Consider the following 22,253-nt stretch of genomic DNA (forward strand, 5'->3'; position numbering starts at 1 on the left):
TCCTTGGGCAAGGCACTTCACCCTACTTGCCTCGGGGGGAATGTCCCTGTACTTGCTGTAAGTTGCTCTGGATAAGAGCGTCTGCTAAATCACAACATTTAAATGTAAATGTAAACACACCTCCAACTTTGACCCCTGGGTGGCGCTATAGTGCTTCAGTGGTCGACATGAAAGTTGGTGACAATAATCAGGAGACCGTTCCCAATCAGCGTGCCAAATTTCAAAACTTCGCACCAATCGGTTATATGGCCTGCCATAGACTCCTAGTCCTAAGTATAATCATAAAAAAACTAACAATTCCAATACTTGCCACAGCAGCTTTGCTGCTGCTTGGCCCCTAAAAAGTAAATTTAGATGTGTTTAGAGGGTGTATGTTTTTTAAATCAATGAAGAAGGTCAATAAAAAAAATACCTCGACTAACGTAGCCTATCGTTCATGACAATCATGGCGTGTCATTTTATTTTGATAAAGTGGTGGATGAGCTGTCATAGCATGCGGCTTAAAACGTTCTTTCGGGAAGAAGTCAGTGGTTGTGAGCATTGCGTTTTGCCGTGGTGGATCGATATGATCCATGTTCTAACTCTCGGGTTGCTTAAGAATAGGGTGCACCTACAATTATCGTGACTTCTTGAATCTGACTTGAATTAGTCGTATTGCGTGAACTAGAATAGGTTCCTTTTTGGAACTGCTTTAGACCCGACTGACTTGTTAGGTTAATTCAAGTCAGGTTTGGGACTAATCCCAGCTCTTTTGAGCGGCTTTTATGGAACAGGCCCCGGATCGATTGGCAGGAGGGAGGTTGGCATGGCGATAGGGTGTCAGAATGGAATGTTCGCAAGAATTTCAGCAGGTGCTACCAGCTGCACCAGACGCATTGCATGCTGGGGAAGGGCTAAAGGACACCGGAGCAAAGGCTTATGGGTAGAGGTGTGCATATGGGGCGATTGTGTTACAGCATGAGGAGTGGAATGTGCAGCACGGACAGGACAGGCAGGGTTGAAGAACAAGGCTGTATATCTGTCTTGTCACTGTAGTTATCATGCTAACATGCTGCCTTTATCAGTGCTTTAAAGTCCTGTTCAAACACGCAGGTACACTGCCCTTTGCCTAGGTGACATATGAAGTGTGTGTGTGTGTGTGTGTAGTCTAGTTTCACAACAGCAGAAAGACCTGACAAAATGAGTGGAGGTCATTTATTTTCTTACAGAACCCCTGGGAGGGTTCAAACATTCGAAACTGCAACCTGCTTCCAATCTGTTTTAGATTCCTACTGTACTGGTTATGAATGATTGGTCTAGAGGAAGTCTTTTTTAAATCTTTAACCTTCAGACACCAAGTCATTTTATGGATGTTTTCAATTGTAAACCATCATAAATATAACAGGCTCTCCTCTCATGGAGAGAGAGACACTGGCAGCACTGGAATGTTCTCCAGGTGAACCTGCCAGGTCTGTCTGAGAACTGTGAGATGCTCAATGTCAGCCATCTTACTAAATAATCGATAGAGCCAATGACCTAGTGAGTTTGTGTGTGTGGTTGTGGTTGTGTGGTTGTGTGTGTGTGTGTGTGTGTGACCTCAGCCTTTGTGATGCTCTGTGTGAGAGAGGATTCTGGGGTATCCTGGCAGTAGCCTGGATTGTGCTGTCAGTTTCCAGCTCTTTCACAGACCTTAACATGCCCTCCATTCTTTTATTGTCATTTTCCTAGGCTGTGAGGGATAAACCACACACACACACCTCACCCCTCTGTTCTCTTTTCCCTCACAGACGTCAAGAGACCAGCAGGAGACTGAAAAATGTGAGTGGAAAAGTTACGCTTTTATTTGGAAAGGTGAAATCGGCCGCCATAGCCCACTACCCTTCATTGTGTTCGCTCAAGTCTGAAGGATCCATGTGAAAACAAATGGTTGTTGTATGGTTTTCTGTGGACACAGGTCTTGATACTACTTCACAGTCTGTGTGTGTCCACATCATTATAGTTTGAGCATTATTTACATGGATAAAGCTGTTTACATTAAGTGGTGGTTTTGTACCGGATGTTTGCAGTGTTTGTATTTGCCCTGTGTGTTACATTAATATGTAGCAGTGAACACAGCAGCAGTAGAGTAGAATGTTCTGGATGGAGACGGGGAACAAAGACCAATACATACAAACACACCGGTCAACAGCATCCAAGCCCACAAACCCGTACTAACCAGTCAACTTAAATGGAGTTTTAAAGGCTTGTTAACATTGTTAAGGACTTTTATTTGGAATTGTAATTCATTTCCCCTGTAACATGCTGCTCTTCAGCTGTGTTAAGGAGCTGTGTTGTTGAAGGGTGTCTGATGTTTTGCTTTACCTGGTTCCTCTCAGGTGTTGATCACCCTGTACTGGCTTGGCAGGACTGCACACAACGACCCTTTCTATCATGGACCTTACCTAAACCTAAAGGCTTTTGAGGGATTACTTGGCATAGCACTTTCTAAGGTAAGCACACTTACACTGACACACATCTGTACAAAAAGACATTCATACATACTTCTGTGCATACACACTGACTCTCTCACACACGCACACACACATGGGTGCACCCTCACCTTGTTATTTGACCCAATTGTAGCTAACTGTGAACATGTTTATTGTAATCTGTGTAAACGGGTATAAATGAAACCCTTTAACAACCCCCACCCATTACATTTCTCTATCCTTCCTGGTATGTCAACGATGTAACCGGATTGGCCGAGAGGCCCCTGAGATACTCACCAGTTAGGCAGCAGCTATAGTATACACATTAAGTCATGATCGGATTGTCTGACTTGGCTATTTTAATCTCCTGGGGGGTGGGGGTGGGGGGGTGGGGGGGGGGGTACAGTGTCAGTACAAGCTTCAAAACAGGCCCTTCTTTACTAGCACACACACCACTCCCGTCCCAACATCCACGTCGTGCCAATGCTGAATTGGCAGCTTCATTTACACTTTGTCTACAGTCAGGCGAGAGGACTTGGGACAAAGACGGGTTAAGTTGCAACACGTCCCAGGTTCATGTGTGCACCGGCCCCATGTTTGAGTCAGAGACAGGCCGGGTTCACGAGGAGCACTGTTGCTCACCCTGCATCCCATTGGCTCTTACGGTACATCTGACAGGGTATGTCTTAGAGCTGGCTGATGGGCTCATGAGCGCAGCTAGTTCTGGCAGGGCAATCGGGCAGCGCGCGTTATCGGGGACGTAAGGGGTCTTACTCCACCTTCCTTACTCCACCCACTACCACACCCATGTAGCAGCGCATATCCATTGGGCCACGTCCGATAAGGCGTCTTTAAAAGACGCGCGGATATGCACACACTCACCCCGGTCGTTGTATGATCAGTGCTGCTGCCACCCTCCACCGTCCCCTTCTCCCCCATGCTGTCTGTGTATCTATCCAACAGGGGGATTATATCTCTATTGCTCCCTGCCTCATATGTCATGTATGTATGTGTTGCATCGAGGAGGCAGGGAGTGCTTCCCTTAGATCATCCACTCCGCCAAAGTCAAATCTACATGTCCATGTCATGTAACAATAAATGCTCAAATCTAATACGTGATTGTCTTGACTGAACTGTGGTTGGACGTGAGAGCTGTGGGATCTGCATGTTCAACAGATACTTGCACACATTATTTTCCGGCTATAGGCAGCAGGTGTGTGTTTGTTTGTGTACAGTGGCTGAAGGAATGCACGACATGACAATACTAGAATTCACACGAACAGACATGTTGATAGTCAATTTATCAGATTCACTCTCACTCACACAAAACACACACACACACCTCATTAGTTTCTGTGTGTGTGCGCGCCTATGCAACCCACTTGAATTGGTATAACTCAATCCTCAGTATAAATTCCACCCTACCGCAACATTGAAGAGCAGGCTTTTTGGTGGCGCAGCTGGTTAGAGCAGTGTTTGTAAAGGCGGTGGGAACCTTTGCGAGTCCGAGGACCCGAGTTCGAGTACCAGCACGGGGAATTATGGGGAGGAAGCGACACTGACGGGCAACGCAACCTGTTACACGTACACGTACCCACGTGTGTGTGCGTTACAGTCCATAGGAGCCGAATGACTGAATCTCTATTGATTAACCTCACTAGTGTTTGTGTGTGTGCGTGTGTGTGTGTCTCAGGCACTAGAGGACTCTGTGGGCCAGAGCGGTGGCAGCAGCAGTGTGAGAGACAGTGGTTTCGGAGACGGCTGGTACTGTGAGAGAGAGGACCTGTTCTACCTGAGAGGAGGAGGACGGCAACACAGGAGGGAGAACTCCTTGGACAGTCTCGACTCTGAGGGCTCGCGACCCCCCAGTATCTCATCTGACACCACTCTGAAAGGCGGCAGCGAGGGTAGGGGCGGAACACACACACACACACACACACACACACACCCTTATGCACAAGTTCCGCGCGCATCGGCGCACTCTGGTGAACATGCACACAGACAATAGCGCTCAAACATGCACTACTGTCAATGGATTACTTTGTGTTTTGGTTTGGTTCTGGTGCGTTTGGTCCGAGTGTGTGTGTGTGTGGTGCGTGTGTGGTGTGTGCGTGTGTGGTGTGTGTGACTATATATTTTGTGAAAACGAATGGAATTCTGCATCAGTTTGTGTACTCATGCCTATCTCCATCTAGTGGCCTTTTGTTATAACTTTATATTAACTTCATCTTGATAAACGTGAACAAAACATGCTTCATAGGTGTTTGTCAACCAGAGCTGGAGAATATTGTTTTGTTGCTTGTTTTTCGAGGGCAGGGGCAGAGCGGGTCAGTGTAATTAGTGAGAGGCTGTACCCCTCGTGGGAGACATTCCAGGAGCTTCCACACAGCGCTGTCATGTTGAGGCCTCCAGTCCCACGCCTCTCTGCTACTGCCCCACCCTCACCTCACATCTCCCTCTCTCTGTCCCTCCATAACTCCACTCTCCTTCCCCCGTCTCCCTTTACTCAACTGATGCTCTCCCATCTCTTTTTGCGTCTCCCTCTCCCCTCCCGTCCTGTTACTCCTCACATGCTCTCCCATCCCCTTCTCCCTCTCCATTTCCCCCCGCCTCCTTCCTTCTCACATGCTCTTCAACCTTACCTCCCTCCCCTTTCAAATAACAGTTTATTTGTATCGTCCTATGTCCAAGCAGTGTCACAGAGGGCTTCTCCTCCCCCTCCTCCAGGTTGTTGCAGTGACGCCGAAGTCGATTCCCTCTTCAAGATGGCCGACAGCAAGGACCCCCTCCATTACCGCCGCTCGCTGGTGGTCACGCCCAAGTCAGCCACCCAGTTCAACCAGTTCCTGCCTACCAAGGACAAGTCCTCGGGCTACGTCCCCGCCCCGCTGCGTAAGAAACGGGCCGAGCGCCAGGAAGACAACCGCAGGAGCTGGGTGGGCCCCCAGTATACAGAGGAGGACGGCACCTTCACCAGGTACACACACACGCCTGTATACAACACGCACACCTGTACACACACACACCTGTACACACACACACACATGCCTGTATATAACACACACACGCCTGTATACAACACACACACCTGTACACACACACACGCCTGTATATAACACACACACGCCTGTACACAACACACACACCTGTACACACACATACACACGCCTGTATATAACACACACACCTGTAAACACACACACACACGCCTGTATATAACACACACACGCCTGTATATAACACACACATGCCTGTATACAACACACACACCTGGCACACACACACGCCTGTATATAACACGCACACCTGTACACACACACACAAGCCTGTATATAACACACACACCTGTACACACGCACACACGCCTGTATATAACACACACACCTGTACACACACACGCCTGTATACAACACAGACGCATGTATACAACACACACACACCTGTATACAACACAGACACACGCACACACCTGTACACGCACACACCTGTACACACACACACCTGTATACAACACACAAACACCTCCAGAACCACACAACTGTCTTTGCAGTAGTAGTGTCAAAATCCTGTGGACAATCTTAGCGGCGTATTCAAAAGTGTAGAGCTCAGATTATGCTAGCTAAAGCTCTACAAGAGAAAAGACAGTTCCCGCCGGCCAGGATGGTTGGATCCAAACCATGGTGATTCCAACATGTTCTATCCTTTCTACCCGCATGAACACCTTGTCACACGTTCTTTGGGAACTTCCGCCAGTAGAAGCATTGTCTACCTCATGGAAGGAGACTTCATCAGAGTCGTGATAATACTGTCTGCCTAACTCCTACCCGGTTTTCTCCTCACACACTTTCTCTCTTCCTCCCACTGTCTGTCGGCCATGTGTGTTTGGGGTACGGTCACGTACACGCCGGTTGTTTTTTCCCCCATCGTGTGTGTGTGTGTGTTTGTGACGTTTGCGATTGCGTTCATCTGTGACCGCGAACCCGTGGTATTCCACCGCTCTCAGTGAGACCGGGCCGAGCGCCGACCTCTGGGGCAACGGGCTGCCCCCGGACGCCCACCCTCAGCGGGCGTACGAGTACGAGAGCGGCAGCGACTCGGACGCCGAGCGGCCCGACCCAGACCTGGTGCTGGACGACCTCGCCAGCCGGCGTTTCCACAGCCCCTCCCCCGCCCCGCCCACAAATTTTGCAGTGCCCATCGGCCTCCCGGAGGGGGGAGCGGGGATCTCGGGCGGTAGGGTCGGAGGAGGAGGAGGCACTTGGCCCAGGGTGTCCGCAAGCTCCGGCACCCCCCCTGGTCACACATCAACCTTCCTCAGGTCAGGCCTGCGGAGCGGAAGAAGGAGAGAGCTTTGTGATAAGCCTGCTGCCTGGCGAGAGAATGACAGAGACACAGCAACAGAGGAAGGCGTGACGAACAAGCGTGCTTCTGTCCTCCCTCTGTTGCTTGGTGTGACGTTGAGCGTAACCCATGACGTGCAAGGCCCCTCGGGCCTTCACCAGCGTGATGCTTCTAACAAACCTGGACTCCTCTCTGGGCTCTTTGGTTGGTCTTCTTTGGGGCTACCATGCTTGTTTTTGTTTGCTCACCTCTGTTTGGTTTGGTCTGCAGTGTCCTTTTTTTTGAATGCCCGAGCTGTTTGCTTCTTTCCGATGTTGATTCGATCTGATATGACGGTGTGTCCTAATGTGTCGCTCTGCTCTCCCCGGAGACTGCCTGCGCTCAAAGAACAATCGCGAGATGCTCCCCGGCTTGCGATTGGTTTGTGCACGCCCTCCCGTTCCTGTTCTCTCGAGTGATTTGATTGGCCGTCTCTCACGAGCAGCAGCAGCAGCTCGGCGTTGTGCGCGCCGCGCCACGCCTCGGCACGGCTGGACCACGGGCGCCCCGCGTCGGCGGACAGCCTCCTCCGACAGCTGTGGGACGATTCCGAGGACGAGGACGAAGACGGCTACGCCGACCCCGTCCAGGACGACCTGTACGCCCGCAAGGTGGGCCTGTCGCCCCAGCCCGTCGCCAGCGCGCCCTACAATAAGTTCTTGCCCAAGTTCTGGACCCCCGAGGAGGACATGCACATCCAGAAGATCAAACTGGGCTCCCAGAGGCGGCCCTGGTACAGGAAGATGCAGGGCTTCAGGTGTGTGGACCGGCACCCTGGCTGAGGACTGAACTACACACACAGACACACACACACAGACAGACACACACTCACCCATCCGCTCCTTCTTACACTGGAGCTGACAGTCACACGCTTCTAGCTAACTTAGGTCCCCTCTGTAACTGGTTAGCCATTTCATTCTATTACACTATGTATAATTCTGCTTACCAATAGACTAACCTACTCTCTTTAGTGGTTGCCTCTGGTTCTGGGTCGATGCATGTTATTCTGTTGTCGTTTCTAAATCTGTAGTGGGTCAGTTGGGTCTGTTCTTCTGGGAACTGCTTTTCTCTGAGGTGTTTCTACCTGTCTGACCACTGATTCTCTCTCCTCTCTTTTTCTCTTACACTCTCTGTATCCAACCATCTGTCTCTCCCTAATTTTCTCTCCCATTCTTCCTTTTTCTCCCTATTTCTTTCTTCATTGTTCTCTCCCTCCCTCCCCCTCTCTCTCTCCCTCTCTCTCTCTCTCTCTTTCTCTCTCTTTCTTTCCTGTTCCTCCCTCCTCCCTCCCTCCCTCTCCTCCACGGCCGCAGTACAAAGAAGTCAGGCTCCTCCTCAGACGACTCTGAGTGCGATGTCAGTCCCTGGCTGTCCTCTGCTCCTCCTCCCCCCGCCACTGGCCCCTCCCTCCCTCACCCCCACGCACCGCAAGGCTCTGCCCGCCCGGCAGCTCAAAGGTCGATACAGCCGCTCGACTGACGTGGCTGGAGGGTTCTAGAACCTCCTGACGTCATAGGAGGGATGCTCCAATCAGCCACTCCCTGACATACTAATGGTGACGTCACGTGGCCATGCTATTAACACCGCCCTAACATGCACCAAAAAGCTGCTTGTTGCTTAAGGATTATGTGTATTTACTTGGCTTTTTTCTAGCCTAGTCATATTTAGTACATAATGTAGTTGAGCACTGGACTATATTTATTTAAGAGACATATATGCTGAATCTTCCTGTTTGAGTGCGCCCCCCCCCCCCCCTCCCATTTGATGCATTTTTCAAACAAGACAGCATAAAAACACTATTTTGCTATCCTTTTCAAAAAACCTTTTCCTACTTTTCTAGTTCTCTGTACTTCTCCGGTTCACTTGCATGCACTCATCTCCACCTTCCTTCCTCTCTTTCCTCCTCCTCTTTCCTGCCGCCCAAACCCTGCAGTCCTCACGCACATCCACACACTGCCCCCCAGCAGACTCCTAAACCACCCACTCCGCTGCTAGAGCGCGCCCCTCTGGTGTTCCCCAGAGTGGACCCCTCCTCGGGCCCCAGGCTGGTCAGAGGAGAGCGGAGGGCTCTGCTGGGACGCCAGGACCCCCTGGAGGCCCCCGAACCCTGGGAGGTGGGAGACACCGTCCTCCCCGACCTGGAGAACGACGACATGTTTGCCAGGAGGACCCTGGCCTTCCACTCCAACTCGGAACTCGCTCTGATAAAAACGAGTGTGTGTAAGAGCCGAGCCTGTTCCCCCGAGCCAGAGGTCAACATCGTTACCCAGCCTTCTCGCCCCGGCGACAGCAGGAGACCCCGTTTGCCCGACATCCAGAGAGATGATGTCGTGTACCGCAAGGTCAACCCCCAGCAGGCACAGCGCCCCCTATCTGGAGACCCTGAGCGCTACATGCCTCTCCACGTCCCGGAGCCCTGGGCCCTGCCCCCCTCCTTGCAGGCTCGACTGCTGTGCCCCCCGTGCCCTTTGAACCAGGAAGCAGCGTCCGAAGATCAAAACGAGAGGAAGGAGAGACCGAAAACAGACGACATGTTGCTCAGGAAGTTTGGCGTCGGGGCCCAGGGTCAGGGGTCACCCCTAGCCAAGTCAGCCAATCAGATGACTCCGTCAGTGCCCACTTCCTGTAGCGAGGGGGACCTGCAAAAGATGCAAGAAATCCGAGAGGCGAGCAGGCAGAGGTTTAGGAAGAGGCTACTTGTGGAGAGGTTAGCCTTCCTTAACTCCTAGAGACCAGGGTACAACTGGCAGCCTGGCTTGCTAGCTATCTTATCATCGAAACTCTACCTTGTGTTAGTTGTGTTGGTTTTATTTTCCATCTCCGTTCTGACTGCCTTCTTTTTAGCCTGAAAGCACACAAGTGTCTTTTGGTTCGCAGAGCCAAAGCGTCAGAAGAGTGTTGAAGTGACCGACCTGTATGCTGCATGTTGATGTGCCACGGGAAGATGCTATCTATAGTCTCACTCGAGGGAATCTCGCTTTACAACGAAGCACTCTCTCCTCTGAACAAACCAGGTGCCTTTCATCCTAACTGGACAAGTCCACCCTACATCCCAGTAAAGGACATGGAGCTGTCACCAAACGTTGTTATGGGTTTATCGGAATTGCTGCTTGTTTGAAATATCTATTGTTACATCAGATTTGGGGCATTTGCGGCAGATTGTTTTCAAATGAGGTAAAGTGGGAAAACTTTGCCTTCACACAGTAGTAACCAACCGCCAACATTTTGGTAGCATTACTCTGAAACCTTTAACTATACAAGACCCCAGATAGAAACAATTCTGCTTGGTGGTCAAATGATTGTCTTCCTGCTGCTATTTCTATTGAAGTGTTATTTATTAATAAACTGCATGAAAACTGTTGTCGATGGCAATTACCAAAATGCCTTTAGCATTAATAACCAGGTATTTTTAATATAGGATTCAGCTGCATTTGTTTAGTTTTTTGTTTTATTTTTAAAAGTTTTCTGCTTGTACAACATCCGTCGCATAATAAAAACCTCCCCAGACTGATTGTGGTTGTGATGGAGTGTAACAGATATGACTTAATTTAAACATAGCAGGAGCCACCTACATTAAGCACCTGCACTGTAGCAACCACAGCTGGCCTGTAATTACTGTGGCAACCTACATAAGGGTTTGAGCTACGTGGTAGTACTACTCACTTTAGGGACTCCTACTTGCATGGGATCCTCAGGGCTGTGAGGACGCTGGTGCAGGAAGGTTTAGGTCTGTCAGCCACTCGGTACACAACCCAGGGCCCGCCTTCCGAGAGTCCAGCGTTAACAGGTCGCTGACAGGCCGAGGGTTTGTGTGTTTTCCATATTTCACAGCACAGTGAGGATTGGATGATAAGTTGTTGCCTGGTAATCTGGGCAATCATGAAACACTTTTTCCTTTTCTGTGTACACACACACACACCCATGCACACACACGCACACACACACACACACACACAGGGTCCATTTAAATGTGGGTTTAAATCCTTCACACGTGGAGGGATGAAGTTTCCAGTGACATCATCCCATTGACTCTAGAAAAGGGACTGTTGTTAAAGTGATTCCCTCCCTCCCGCTCTCTCTGTGTCGGTCTCACACTCTCACTTACACACACACACACACACCTCCAGCCATCACGGAAAGTTGATACAGAGGCCTTACAGAATGAGCTCTTCCAACCCCGTCTTCAAATAAAAGGGCAAAAACCATCTGACTTGCTGGTGGGCTTTTACTGTCTGGGTGGATCAGCAATGGAGCTTGTGCTCAACCATGACCTACTCATTTCAATGAACTTTTAAATAGGCCATTACTATGTGGCCCAACTGTTTAATACTGTATAACACCCCACCACAGGGCTTCTTCAAACACAGTTTTTCCTGTACTTCATATGAAGATATTATACAGAGATGCTTTGGGTTGTGCTTCGTTTAGTTTGCGACCACAATGAAGCCAGTCGAACAGTACCAAAAGTGTGCAACCTCACAGTAATCATCAAGATATTCTGTGGTGTTGTGCAGTATTGATTGAGGTCTGCCCTGTCTATCGTTCTCTCTGGTTCCCTAGAGCTCTCCGTAAGCCCGATGCTAGTGAAGGGTGAGTTGACGTGCAGTCCGAGGAATGTTTCATGTTCCCATTTGCTCCACCCGGCTGCGGCTGCACCCCACTGCTTTTGTATTCCTGCCCCTCTCTCTGTCTCACCATATCTCTCTCTCTGTCTCTCTCTCTGGCTGGCTGTTAAACGCTGACACCGGGCATAGCTGTGAATTGTCTGGCACGGAGCCAGGCAAAATAGGGGGGTGGGACAGCTCTCCACAAAGGACTATTGACAGAGCAACAAAGTGTTGCTGCACCGCACACAATAACAATAACGCTTGGTCATCCTTCCCAAACATACTGTACGGCCCACTGGCTTGTATGACGATGTAGTTGTACTGTAGCCACAGCATAGCCTGACTCAGGAAGCAAATGACCCAGTAGTGCAGTAGAGTTAGCCTCTGAAGCAGGTGAGTAAACTCGGATGAATACAAGGCCACGCCCAAATGCTTTTGAGTGGCTTCACTGTGTGCATGTGCTGGATGGAACGGCAGGAGAGTATACCATATCAAAACACGTTGTCCCTAACCGGTGAATAAACTGCTTTACGTTGCCTGCTTGAATGAGCTTGTGTGGACATTACACGTGTGGTTAACTTGGGTATGTGTGTTATCCTGGTTTACTAACACCTGGTAAGCTAACTAGTTTCTAAATTGTTTTACTAATCCGACTTTTGTTGTTACGCCAGTGTCCTTTGCCTCGTGTGCACAAAGCATTGTCATTGTTCGTGCTGTAATTGTAATTCACGCAGTACCAGCTAGCCTGTTGGTGCTGTTTCATGTTCATTTAAGGTAGCTCAGTTATAGTATTGGACCGGGATTGACCCCAGTCTGTCTCCTAACTCCTCCTCTGTGTGTCCACCCGTCTTCAGGAGTAAATCGATGAGTGACATAACGGTGGACCCAGCCAGTGTAAGACAAGTGCGCTACGAGGAGCTGCAGAAATTTCGTGAGCAGGTGAAGGAGAGCGAAGACCAGTGGCAGGATGTGAGTATTGCATGCACAGCCACCCAAACACACACTCACTCAAGTAGTGCTGATGTCCTTAGGGTGCAGGGGTTGTAGTAACTACGAGAGATTTAAAAAAAAACGGGGTCATCCCTATGTAAAAACACTCAGGAATGCACATGCTAGAGATTAGACATCCATGTATCAAGGAACCATAACTCCATATTATAGAGTTCATGGATGATGTTGTGAGAGCTGTTTTTCTAGTTCGTTCTGTGCCTGTGGCCACTTGAAAAAGGAGAGCTGGTTCTAGTTGTGAAAAGAAAGGACCAGAGAGGACAAATACTGGTGTCAGACCCACAGAGGCCTCTAGCTAGGGGGTGGGCTGGTTGAGGATCTGGACAAAATGTGCAGTAAGATCAATAGACATGATGTAATAACTGAATGGTGACACCAATCACCAAGACTCAGTGAGTTGTAATGATGACCAAGAGATGTCATCGCATTGAGGAACCCTGCTGAACTCAAATTGCCAGGTAAATTAGTTTTCATTTTCACAAACATGTGAGTTAATATCCACCTGTTGGTAGTTGAATAGCTCTGTGTGTGTGTGTGTGTTCGCTAGTGGTATTTCACTGTTTGCAGTGCAAAGTGACGGATTCTTAAAGCAGCATTTAGGTCACACATGGACCCCAATGCACAAGAGACCTGAGCTGGGAGGAGCCAAACACACACAAATAGGACACCTTCAAATGTATTGCTCTCTCGCCCCTCTCTCTCTCTCTCCCCCCCCCCCCCCCCTCTCTCTTTTCTACTCCATTTACTTCATTCTGCAATTGACCATCCTGTGTTCCAGAATCCCCCCTCTCCTCCATGTTAGAGATGGACAGAGTGGAGAGGAGTTTTTAAGATGGCTGCCTCTCTGGTTGACCTTGGCTGGTTTCTCCGCAGGACCTCACCAAATGGAAGAACCGCCGGCGTAGCGTGAACTCTGACATCGTGAAGAAGAAGGAGGAGAGAGAGGAAGTCGAGCAGTCCACCCTGACTGGGGTCAGCAGCAGGAGGTCCAAGACCTTCAGAGAGATGCAGGAGGAGAGGTGAGGAGGACTCACACACACATGCAGTGTTAGTCAGGAGGCACCTGGTCTGCTTTTAGCAAAAGGTACAGTCATCTGTCTAGCCTATTTACTACATCTGTAGGCGAGGACACACACAGATATTCACTTCCTTTTATTGACGCGGTGTTTGAATGACACCGACAATGTTTTTATCCCTAATGCCAAATGACTTGCTTGGAGAACACCTGATAAACCTTGGTATATTGTAATCAACACATTATACCTTTCAGTCACACTTGTGGCAAGAGGATTAGCACATTTACTTATTATTTTCGTTCATATATATTCACGTATATATTAGCTGCTCCAGTGAATACCTGTCAATGAGGATGTGACTTTGTACAGCAGCCTGGTGAGAGTCAGACTAGTGAGGCCAGATTGCTGGTGACCCACCTGGGAATGATCTCCAAGTCTCTCTAATTGTCTCTTTTGTCAGTGTGAAAATGTAACGTAATAGTGGCTTGGATCCTGCCTCCCCCCCTCTCTCTTTCTTTTGCTTTTCTGTGCCGTCCCGCTTTCCTCCTACCCCTTTCAACGTGCGGTCCCTGCTCCCCTCTCTCCTTTCTTTCTGTTTCTCTCCACTCTGCCTTCACCCCCCCCCACTCCTGTCACTGCTTTTTAACCTCTCCCCCTCTCGCCCATCTCTACTCCTCCCTCTGTAATATCCCTCACTCTTCTCCCATCCCCCCACCCCCATATCTATCTCTCTTCCTCACCCTTCCTTTCAACCCCCCCCCCCCTCCACCCAGGGAGAACCGGGACACCAAGAGTTCTCTCAGCAGTCGTCTCAGCTCCCTGACCTCTCTGGACCTGGACGTGTTTGAGGAGCCGGCCCCTGTTCCTGTTCCTCGGACCCGTACTCTCCCCACCAGGAGCTACACCATCGACACCCCGTACGCAGCCGAGGGCCGCCCCACTGCGCGCTCCGCGCCCCCTCCGAGGGAGGACCCCCCGTCCCCCGGGCCGGAGCCCGACAGGGCCATCTCGCCCCCCGCTGTGCCCAAGGGGGTCACGGCGGACCTTCCTAACGCCAGCAGCCGTAGCTCCATCTTTAAACCTTCCAAGCCCCCAGCCACTATGGAGATTAGCAGCAGCCCGGTCGACACAGAGGAGGACGCCTCGGCCCCAACCCCCAGCCTTCTGATCCAAGCACCCACGTCCAGGCTCCCCTGGGCGGGCAGGCAGGCCAAGGAGACCCCCTCTTTTCGCCCCCTGGATGAGCCGCCCCAGCCTGGCTCCAGCATGCCTCCCGGGGTGTCTCGGGTTTCCGCCTCTCTCCCCAGGAGCTACCAGAGATCGGATAGCGCCCGCCTCACCTCAGTCGTCACGGCCCGGCCCTTCGGGACGCAGTCCACCCGGATCGCTTCCCTGCCCCGAGCCTTCACCGTGAGTACCAGGTCCCACCACCGGCTCTGCCTGTCTGTCTCTCTGTCTTTCTGCGTATCTGTAGGACAATCAGGCAGGCTATCTGCCTGTCTGTCTCCTATCTGCTCATTAGTGAAGATGGTGTCTATTACAACATTGAGCTTATCGAGGCTTTTATTAGGAACCACTGCTCTCACAACTCTCCCGCATGCAGTACGTGTCTCCGAGAAAACGAGGTAGTTGAAGGTTGTCTAGAGGCCAGGCCAGGAAAGGATGCTAGCCTGCTGTGACTATGCTCCCCTGGACAGCAGAGTACTGTTCAGTTCCTTGAGTTCAGCATAGTCACCTCACAGGCTCATCCCGAGTGAATAATGAATGAATCCGATGTGTTTTTAATACTACTTGCTATTCACAACAGAAAGCTGCCGGCCCCGGCCTGCACTTAACTGTCTAGTGCCGTTGCCGTGGAGAGTGATGGGGTCAAATTGGAGCTTATTATCGAGGCGCTCGTTCGTGGCTAAGTGTTTGTTCCACGGTCAGAGTGTGAAGCGGGTGAAGTCTAGACGTTGTGAGGTTACATCATCTACTTTACACTGCAGCCAGACTGTTGCAGCTACTCAAGACTTTTCCCCCAGGAATGCTTTTTACCTTTGAAACTCTCTCTGACTTCTAACATAGAGGGAACGCGTTCCATTGTATAGAGTGCTAAATGAAAGCCAGATAGAATTAAAACGAATCAAAGAGCGTCGCGGACGTTTCCTGCGAGGCCTGTCTGTCATCCAGCGTGCCTCGTCCCATCCCGCCTCTCCCTCCCCCAGATGGACGAGTCTTTGAGGCGCGCGAACGGCGAGCCGGAGACCGCCAGCAAGCCTCCGCCCTCCATCCCCGTCCTCGGCCGCTATGGCCAAGCCATGACCTTTGAGGACGAGGCGCGCTCCAGCTCAGCCCAGAGCAGCAACGAGGAGGAGGAGGAGGAAGAGGAGGAGGAGGAGGAGAGGAGTGGGACCCCTATACCGAGTGTTTCCCCCGTGGTTCCCCAGATCACGAAGGACCCCTCCGGCCCCCAGACCAAGGCCGGGTCTCCCACTCCAGTCCCAGTCGGCCCTACACCCCCCAAGGACGCCAACCAGGTACTGTATCGTTGTCGTAATTCACTCATACACACAACCTGGAATCAAGATGGGGCGCGCGGCCAGAATGGGATCATGATTTATGGAGCTTTGGCATCAAAAGCCGCCATTGACCGGAGCATTGTGTGACACGGCACGGCAGAAACCTACCTAGTTGTCGTAGCAGTAGTAGTAAGCTCTTGTAGCTTTCCCATGGTGTTTACAGTCCAGCCCTACCCTGCCTGGATGATCCACACCAGGCCCTTTGTCTGACAGCCATGAATGATTAATACAACAGAACAAAGCTTCTCCATTCCTTAGCTCAGGAGCGGGACCAACCAGACATGCACACACACACACACCGTCCACCCAGCCTGTCCACGACGGAAAACACTAGAGCTAGGATTACACACACAGCTACATAGTGGAGGAATGTCACTAGAGTGGGATGAACCATGATAGAAATCTAGATGCGTGCGTCTGTGTGTGTGTGTTCATAGGAGAGTTTCTGCGACATGCGCATCAGTCTGAACCAGAAGCCCAACAGCAGCAGAGACTTTGGTTTCCATGCCGACTGGGACTCCACTGGAGCCCACATCACATCCATCCAGACAGGTAACGGCCTCATCCATCCATCCTCCGATAATCCTCATCCAGTCATCCCCCGTCATTGCATTCAGTCTCATTTGGAACTCCTCATCCACACCGAGCTATAACAGAGGCCCTGGGTCCATCTTGCAGGATTATCAGAGTGTTCGGTATGGCAGCCCTCGTGTCTCTCTCCAAATGAGCCAGCAGCAGTGTAGAATATGTTGGCCCAATGTAGGACAGCTTTTATCTGGGTCACATCTGCTGGGCCTTAGCCTTTTCTCTCTTTCTATCTATGTCACTCTCTCTTTCTCTCTCTCTCTCTCTCTCTCTCTCTCTCTCTCTCTCTCTCTCTCTAACTCTGTCTCTCTCACTGTCTCCATCTTGATTTCTTTGTCTCTATCCTACTGTGTGTGTCTACACTGGACTCCAGATGTACACTCGTCCAATGTATCTACTTTGCGGGGGATTTCCTGGTGTAGAAGTCACCGACGCGTTCTGTCGGCCAGTCAACTTTGTCCACCTGGTTGACCATCTCCCCTTACGGCGTCTGCTTGCTCCACCTCTCCGCCTACCTTGACCCCTGACCCCTGACACCCCCCCCCCCCCTCGGTTTGCCCTCTGTGCTCCCCAGGAAGCCCTGCGGAGCAGTGCCAGCTGCAGGTGGGCGACGAGGTGCTGGCGGTGAGCGGCCACAAGGTGTCAGACATGAGCTACCCTGAGTGGAAGGGCAGCCTGGAGGACGCCCTGCAGCAGGGCAGCCTGGTGCTGGACCTACGACGCCACGGCAAGAACCGTGAGTAGGGGGGGGCAAGTGTGTGTGTGTGAGACCGAGAGAGACAGAGAGAGAGAGAGAGAGAGAGAGAGAGAGAGAGAGAGAGAGAGAGAGAGAGAGAGAGAGAGAGAGACAGAGAGAGAGAGAGAGAGACAGAGAGAGACAGAGAGAGAGAGAGAGAGAGAGAGAGAGAGAGAGAGAGAGAGAGAGAGAGAGAGAGAGAGAGACAGAGAGAGAGACAGAGAGAGAGACAGAGAGAGAGTGTGTGTGTGTTGGGGGGGGGAGACAGGGAGGTAGAAATTAAAGATTGAGAGTCAATTAAATGTTGTTTTTCAAGAGTGCCAGTTTTGTTTATCGTTGCCAGCTTGTTAAGATGTTGTGACACCTTTGGATTGGTCGGTAAACTGTTGTGGAATTGTTACCTAATATCCCCAAGACAGTTTAATGACCAACTGAATATCTCACCCAAGTTGTTTTCTCTCTCTTTTGGGATGAAATGGGAGTCCAGTAGCTAGTCTGTGTCTCTGTGATGCCTCTATTTCTCTTCCCATCTCTTTTCCATAATTTCTTAATTCATGCCTGTTTGTCTGTACATGTGGATCTGTGTGTCTGTTCCTCTGTGTGTGTGTGTGTGTGTGTGTGTGTGTGTGTTTGTCTGTTCCTCTGTGTGTCTGTTCAGTTTGTTTGTGTGTGTGTGTCTGTTCTTCTCTGTGTTTGTCTGTTCCTCTGTGTGTCTGTTCAGTTTGTGTGTGTGTGTCTGTTCTTCTCTGTGTGTGTCTATTCCTCTGTGTGTGTGTTCCCCTGTGTGTCTTTATGGGGAGTGTACTACGTGGAGAACTAACCCAGGGTCATATAGTCCTTCAGCCCACCAACATTACCCAATGTTGTATCAATGCTACTTCACCAAAACACAAATAAATGCATTCATCCCTATTTACTCAGCAGTAAACTTGTCTGTACATTTCAAGTTTGGAATAAATTGACCAAAAATAGTACCCAGCAACCTTGTGGACTAGAGGGTGAAGCTGTGGCATGTGTTTCTGCAAAAGTGTTTAGTCTTGCATGGCTGTGGAAGGTGGTTCCTCTGTCCTTCTCTGTCCTCTAGAGTAACAAACATAACCATAACCCCTCCTCATCTTCCGGCTTAACCACTCTACAACTATGCACTGCGGTCGTACAGAAGACATGTACTCTGAACTCTCCTAATACTGTGCTCTTTCGCACACACTCAAACCACACGCATACGAAACATGCCGTCTCTCTCGCTCTCCACCTCTCTCTGTTCTCTTTCGGTCTCAAATGGTCTCTCTGCTCTCTCTCTATCTGCTCTCTCTGTCTCTCTCTACACTCTCTCTGTCTCTCTCTCTCTCTCTCTGTCTCTCTCTCTCTCTCTGCTCTCTCTCTCTCTCTCTCTCTCTCTCTCTCTCTCTCTGTTGTCTTTCTCTCTCTCTGCTCTCTCTGTCTGTCTCTCTCTCTCTCTCTCTCTCTCTCTCTCTCTCTCTCTCTCTCTCTCTCTCTCTCTCTCTCTCTCTCTCTCTCTCTCTCTCTCTCTCTCTCTCTCTGTTGTCTTTCTCTCTCTCTGCTCTCTCTGCTCTCTCTGTCTGTCTGTCTCTCTCTCTATCTCTGTCCCACACACACACACACACCACTCTTTTGCCGTACGTCCGGGACAGACTGGGACAGAGACCATCCTTCCCTGCCGTTTAAAAGCCATAAGATCATCAATCTGACCAGTATGGATCATCCACCACTTGTAGGTGGCCCCGACAAAACCACCGTCAACACCACCAGTCTGGACTTCACCTCCTCTATATCCACCCACAACGCCAAGGAGGTCCCCAGCCACCCAGTCATTGTGAGCGACACTCGGTTATATACAGATTCAAAGTGGTGAAGGAGGCCTCGGTTCTAGTGTGTGGTTGCCGTTTGTAGAGCAATGCATATCCAACGCACTCTCTCACTGGTTCATTTGAATGCACCATTCATCTTCAGTGAACTTTATACGCTCTGCCCCATCAGGACATGGCCTACAATGGAGTTAATGGCGGTTTCCGTGACCAACCTGTGCCCCTGAGGAACAAAGGTAAAGAGCATAGCAAAATCAAAAACTAACCTCAACCATCGTCATAGGCTGTCAAATACCCTGTTAGCTGTCAGGGAGCATAAAAAATGGGCTTTGGTTTTGATCTGGGTGTTGAGGGTTGGCGTTTTGATGGTATTGTGGAATGTCATATTTTTGATATAATAAGTGAGACCTTTAAGTCTTATTTCAAAGAATTGTGTGAAATGATCCTGATGTGTCCACGTCTGGGGTATTTGAAGTTGTAAGCTCTGTGAGAATTGTTCCATCCCTGTGTTAACCTCCCCTTCTCCTATCCTCTTGTCTTCACCTTCTCACACGTAGAGTCAGAACCCATTTCTTTGAAAAACTTAAAACGGAGATCAGAGTTTTTTGAACAAGGTAAAACCAAAAAAACAGACCCTCGACCGTGTCCAGGTGATTGGTGATTGGTGGAGAGATGTTATTGGCCTAATCTGTCTATGCTTCCATAATCACTCTTCTTCAGCCTTTCCTGTTGCTGTATTCAAAAGATTGTCGTGTTATACAAGTTTTCATCCCAACCTCGGCTCCCTATAACGGTTTGTTGATGCGTGGGTCAAATCCCCCCCCTCCCCTCCAGAGTGAGGTAGAGCGGCTCAACGAACCGTGACACACGAGGAGGGTTGAGATGAGGACCTGTATGCACACGGCCTACAGAGGCCGCTGGCCCCGGGCTGCCTCGGTCTGTCGGGTTCCGTGTACTGTACCAGCGTTGGAGTAACCCCTGTATGCTCTCTCCCTTCTCCTCCTCCTCCTCGCCTTTGCCACCTCCCCCCCCCCCTCCCCCTCCCCCCCCAGGCTGCGTAGCTCCAAGCGTCAGTGCTCTGGTCTATCTCTGTGGTAAACTTGTGGCTGAACTTGTGCTGTGATCTGTGACACCTCTCTTCAGCGGCTGGGCCCTGGCTCTCTGACATGTCGCCCCCTGAAGCACATAGTCCCCTCTCAGATGCATGAGACCGCAGCTGAGAAGCCCCGTTGCTAGGCAGCCATTTAGCTGATAACAATGCTAAGGTCAATACATCCCAGTCCCTTTCAACAATGTAAATAAGTACAAAACCATCCTGAATAACATGATTGGTTATCATTATTAAGTCTGTGTCAATTGGGTATCGTGTCAAACACAGTCCTTGTACCTATGACGCCTAATGTAGAGGCAACGTCATTCAGAGGCCTGCCAGCAGGTCAAGGACCTTGCCAGCTGAACCCCGAATCCCTGATTCTGTCTGAGGTGGTTGTTGTGTTGAGTGAGGTTTGTGACGTGTGTAGGCACGGTGTCCAGGGTTCTCACACTGGCCCCTCACGGTCTTCCTACGCATGCTGCGCTCTCAAATTCCGCTCTGGTGTTGTGTTTGTCTGACTGCCTGCTGTTCTGCACGTGTGCGCTGTGTGAACGAATCAATTTTACTTGTATGTTTGCATGTTTTGCCTACTTCTGTGTTGCCTATTGAATTTTGAATTTGTTGTTGTGTGTCAGTGTGTGCATGCGTGTGTACGTGCGTGCGTGTGTGTGTGTGTGAACGACATCTGTGTTTAAACCTGTCAGGTCTGTTGTTGACATCCTTCTGCTTTCCGTTCAAAGGAGGATCCGAGTCTGCAATATCCGATGTAAGTATCCAACTCCTGCTCGAGTAACTAGTCCTCAAAGTCCTATTTCCTGACAAAGGTCAAACCTAGCTTAAAGAGCAGTGTTGTAAAGTTAGCTTGTAAGACGACCCCCCAGGCCAGACAGAGCCCCCCACTGAGAGTGACATGTTTATCTTGTTCACTGCTGCTGCCGTCCAGCGCTATTAGCTCCCGACTGAACAATTACCCTCAAGTACAGGGAAGAGACATTCCTCAAACCCAGTTGTTCAAAATCACATTAAGGTAAACAACTGAGGTTGTCTTCTTCAGTGAAGCCTAGTCTGCTCACTTTAACCACGATGCGTGGGATCCCGTTTGACGGAAAAACGTCTCACCCCGTCGAAGGCATTCCCGGTTGTGTATGTAATCGGGTGTGGATGTACACTTCTGTGATTGCATGGCATTCGTTCTCCTCCCCTCCTCCATCCAGCTGGCCGTTCCCCCCATCGCTCCGTCCTCCAGCCGCTGGTCCTGGGACCCAGAGGAGGAGCGCAGGAGGCAGGAGAAGTGGCAAAGGGAACAGGAGGTCCTCCTGCAGGTACCGCTGCCAACTGACCTGGGGTCACACACTGTCCAACCACAGCTCAAACCATTCAAGAAGGGCCACTGGTTATTTTTAAGTAGCAGTTTTTTTTATTACTAAGGCCTCCGATGAATGACATCTAATATTAATGACAAAATAATACAAAGCTATTTTCTCTCCTTCCTGTGTGATAGACCTAAAAGGTCAAATGTCCTAACAAGGCACACACACACACACACACTCCTTGAAGTGTGTCTAGTTGTTTTAACTCTAGCAGATGGGCCCTGCCTGGAGCTGTCTATGTTTCATGCGTCAGAGAGTCACATTACCAACCCCACTACTGCTGCTGTCTGAACATCTTCACACTGCTGCATGCCAGAATTCTAGCATAAGCTACAGAATAGTCTGTCAAACCTCTAATGTGTGTGTGTGGCTGTGTGTGTGTGCCTTTGTGTGTGTCTGTGCCTGTGTGTGTGTGTGTGTGTGTCTGTGCCTGTGTGTGTGCCTGTGTGTGTGCAGGAGAAGTATAAGCGAGACCAGGAGAAGCTGGAAGAGGAATGGCGTAGGGCCCAGCAAGAGGCTGTGAATCAGGGCAGCACACACCAGCAGGAGGTGAGGCACCCCCACACACAGCACCCCCACACACACAGCACCCCCACACACAGCACACAGCACCCCCACACACAG

General features: G+C 50.3%; 1 protein-coding gene across 8 annotated transcripts in view; it reads left to right on the forward strand.

Moving 5' to 3' along the window:
* lmo7a (LIM domain 7a) overlaps positions 1-22,253 on the forward strand; it is a 51,564-nt gene that overhangs the window by 23,615 nt on the left and 5,696 nt on the right. For 6 of the 8 annotated variants that reach the window (XM_047047381.1, XM_047047383.1, XM_047047385.1 and 3 more), the window contains 17 exons: positions 1,767-1,797; positions 2,355-2,468; positions 4,141-4,354; positions 5,175-5,424; positions 11,388-11,417; positions 12,289-12,403; positions 13,316-13,461; positions 14,232-14,868; positions 15,666-15,977; positions 16,457-16,571; positions 17,179-17,340; positions 18,993-19,174; positions 19,339-19,402; positions 19,724-19,780; positions 21,000-21,025; positions 21,474-21,581; positions 22,086-22,178. In XM_047047381.1, the coding sequence (XP_046903337.1) occupies positions 1,767-1,797; positions 2,355-2,468; positions 4,141-4,354; positions 5,175-5,424; positions 11,388-11,417; positions 12,289-12,403; positions 13,316-13,461; positions 14,232-14,868; positions 15,666-15,977; positions 16,457-16,571; positions 17,179-17,340; positions 18,993-19,174; positions 19,339-19,402; positions 19,724-19,780; positions 21,000-21,025; positions 21,474-21,581; positions 22,086-22,178 (2,656 nt within the window). The remainder of the gene's footprint in view (positions 1-1,766; positions 1,798-2,354; positions 2,469-4,140; positions 4,355-5,174; positions 5,425-11,387; positions 11,418-12,288; positions 12,404-13,315; positions 13,462-14,231; positions 14,869-15,665; positions 15,978-16,456; positions 16,572-17,178; positions 17,341-18,992; positions 19,175-19,338; positions 19,403-19,723; positions 19,781-20,999; positions 21,026-21,473; positions 21,582-22,085; positions 22,179-22,253) is intronic. The other 2 variants (XM_047047384.1, XM_047047382.1) reach the window with 2 other exon arrangements.

The sequence above is a fragment of the Hypomesus transpacificus genome, chromosome 23 (genome assembly GCF_021917145.1).
Source record: "Hypomesus transpacificus isolate Combined female chromosome 23, fHypTra1, whole genome shotgun sequence".
Classification (NCBI taxonomy): Eukaryota; Metazoa; Chordata; class Actinopteri; order Osmeriformes; family Osmeridae; genus Hypomesus; species Hypomesus transpacificus.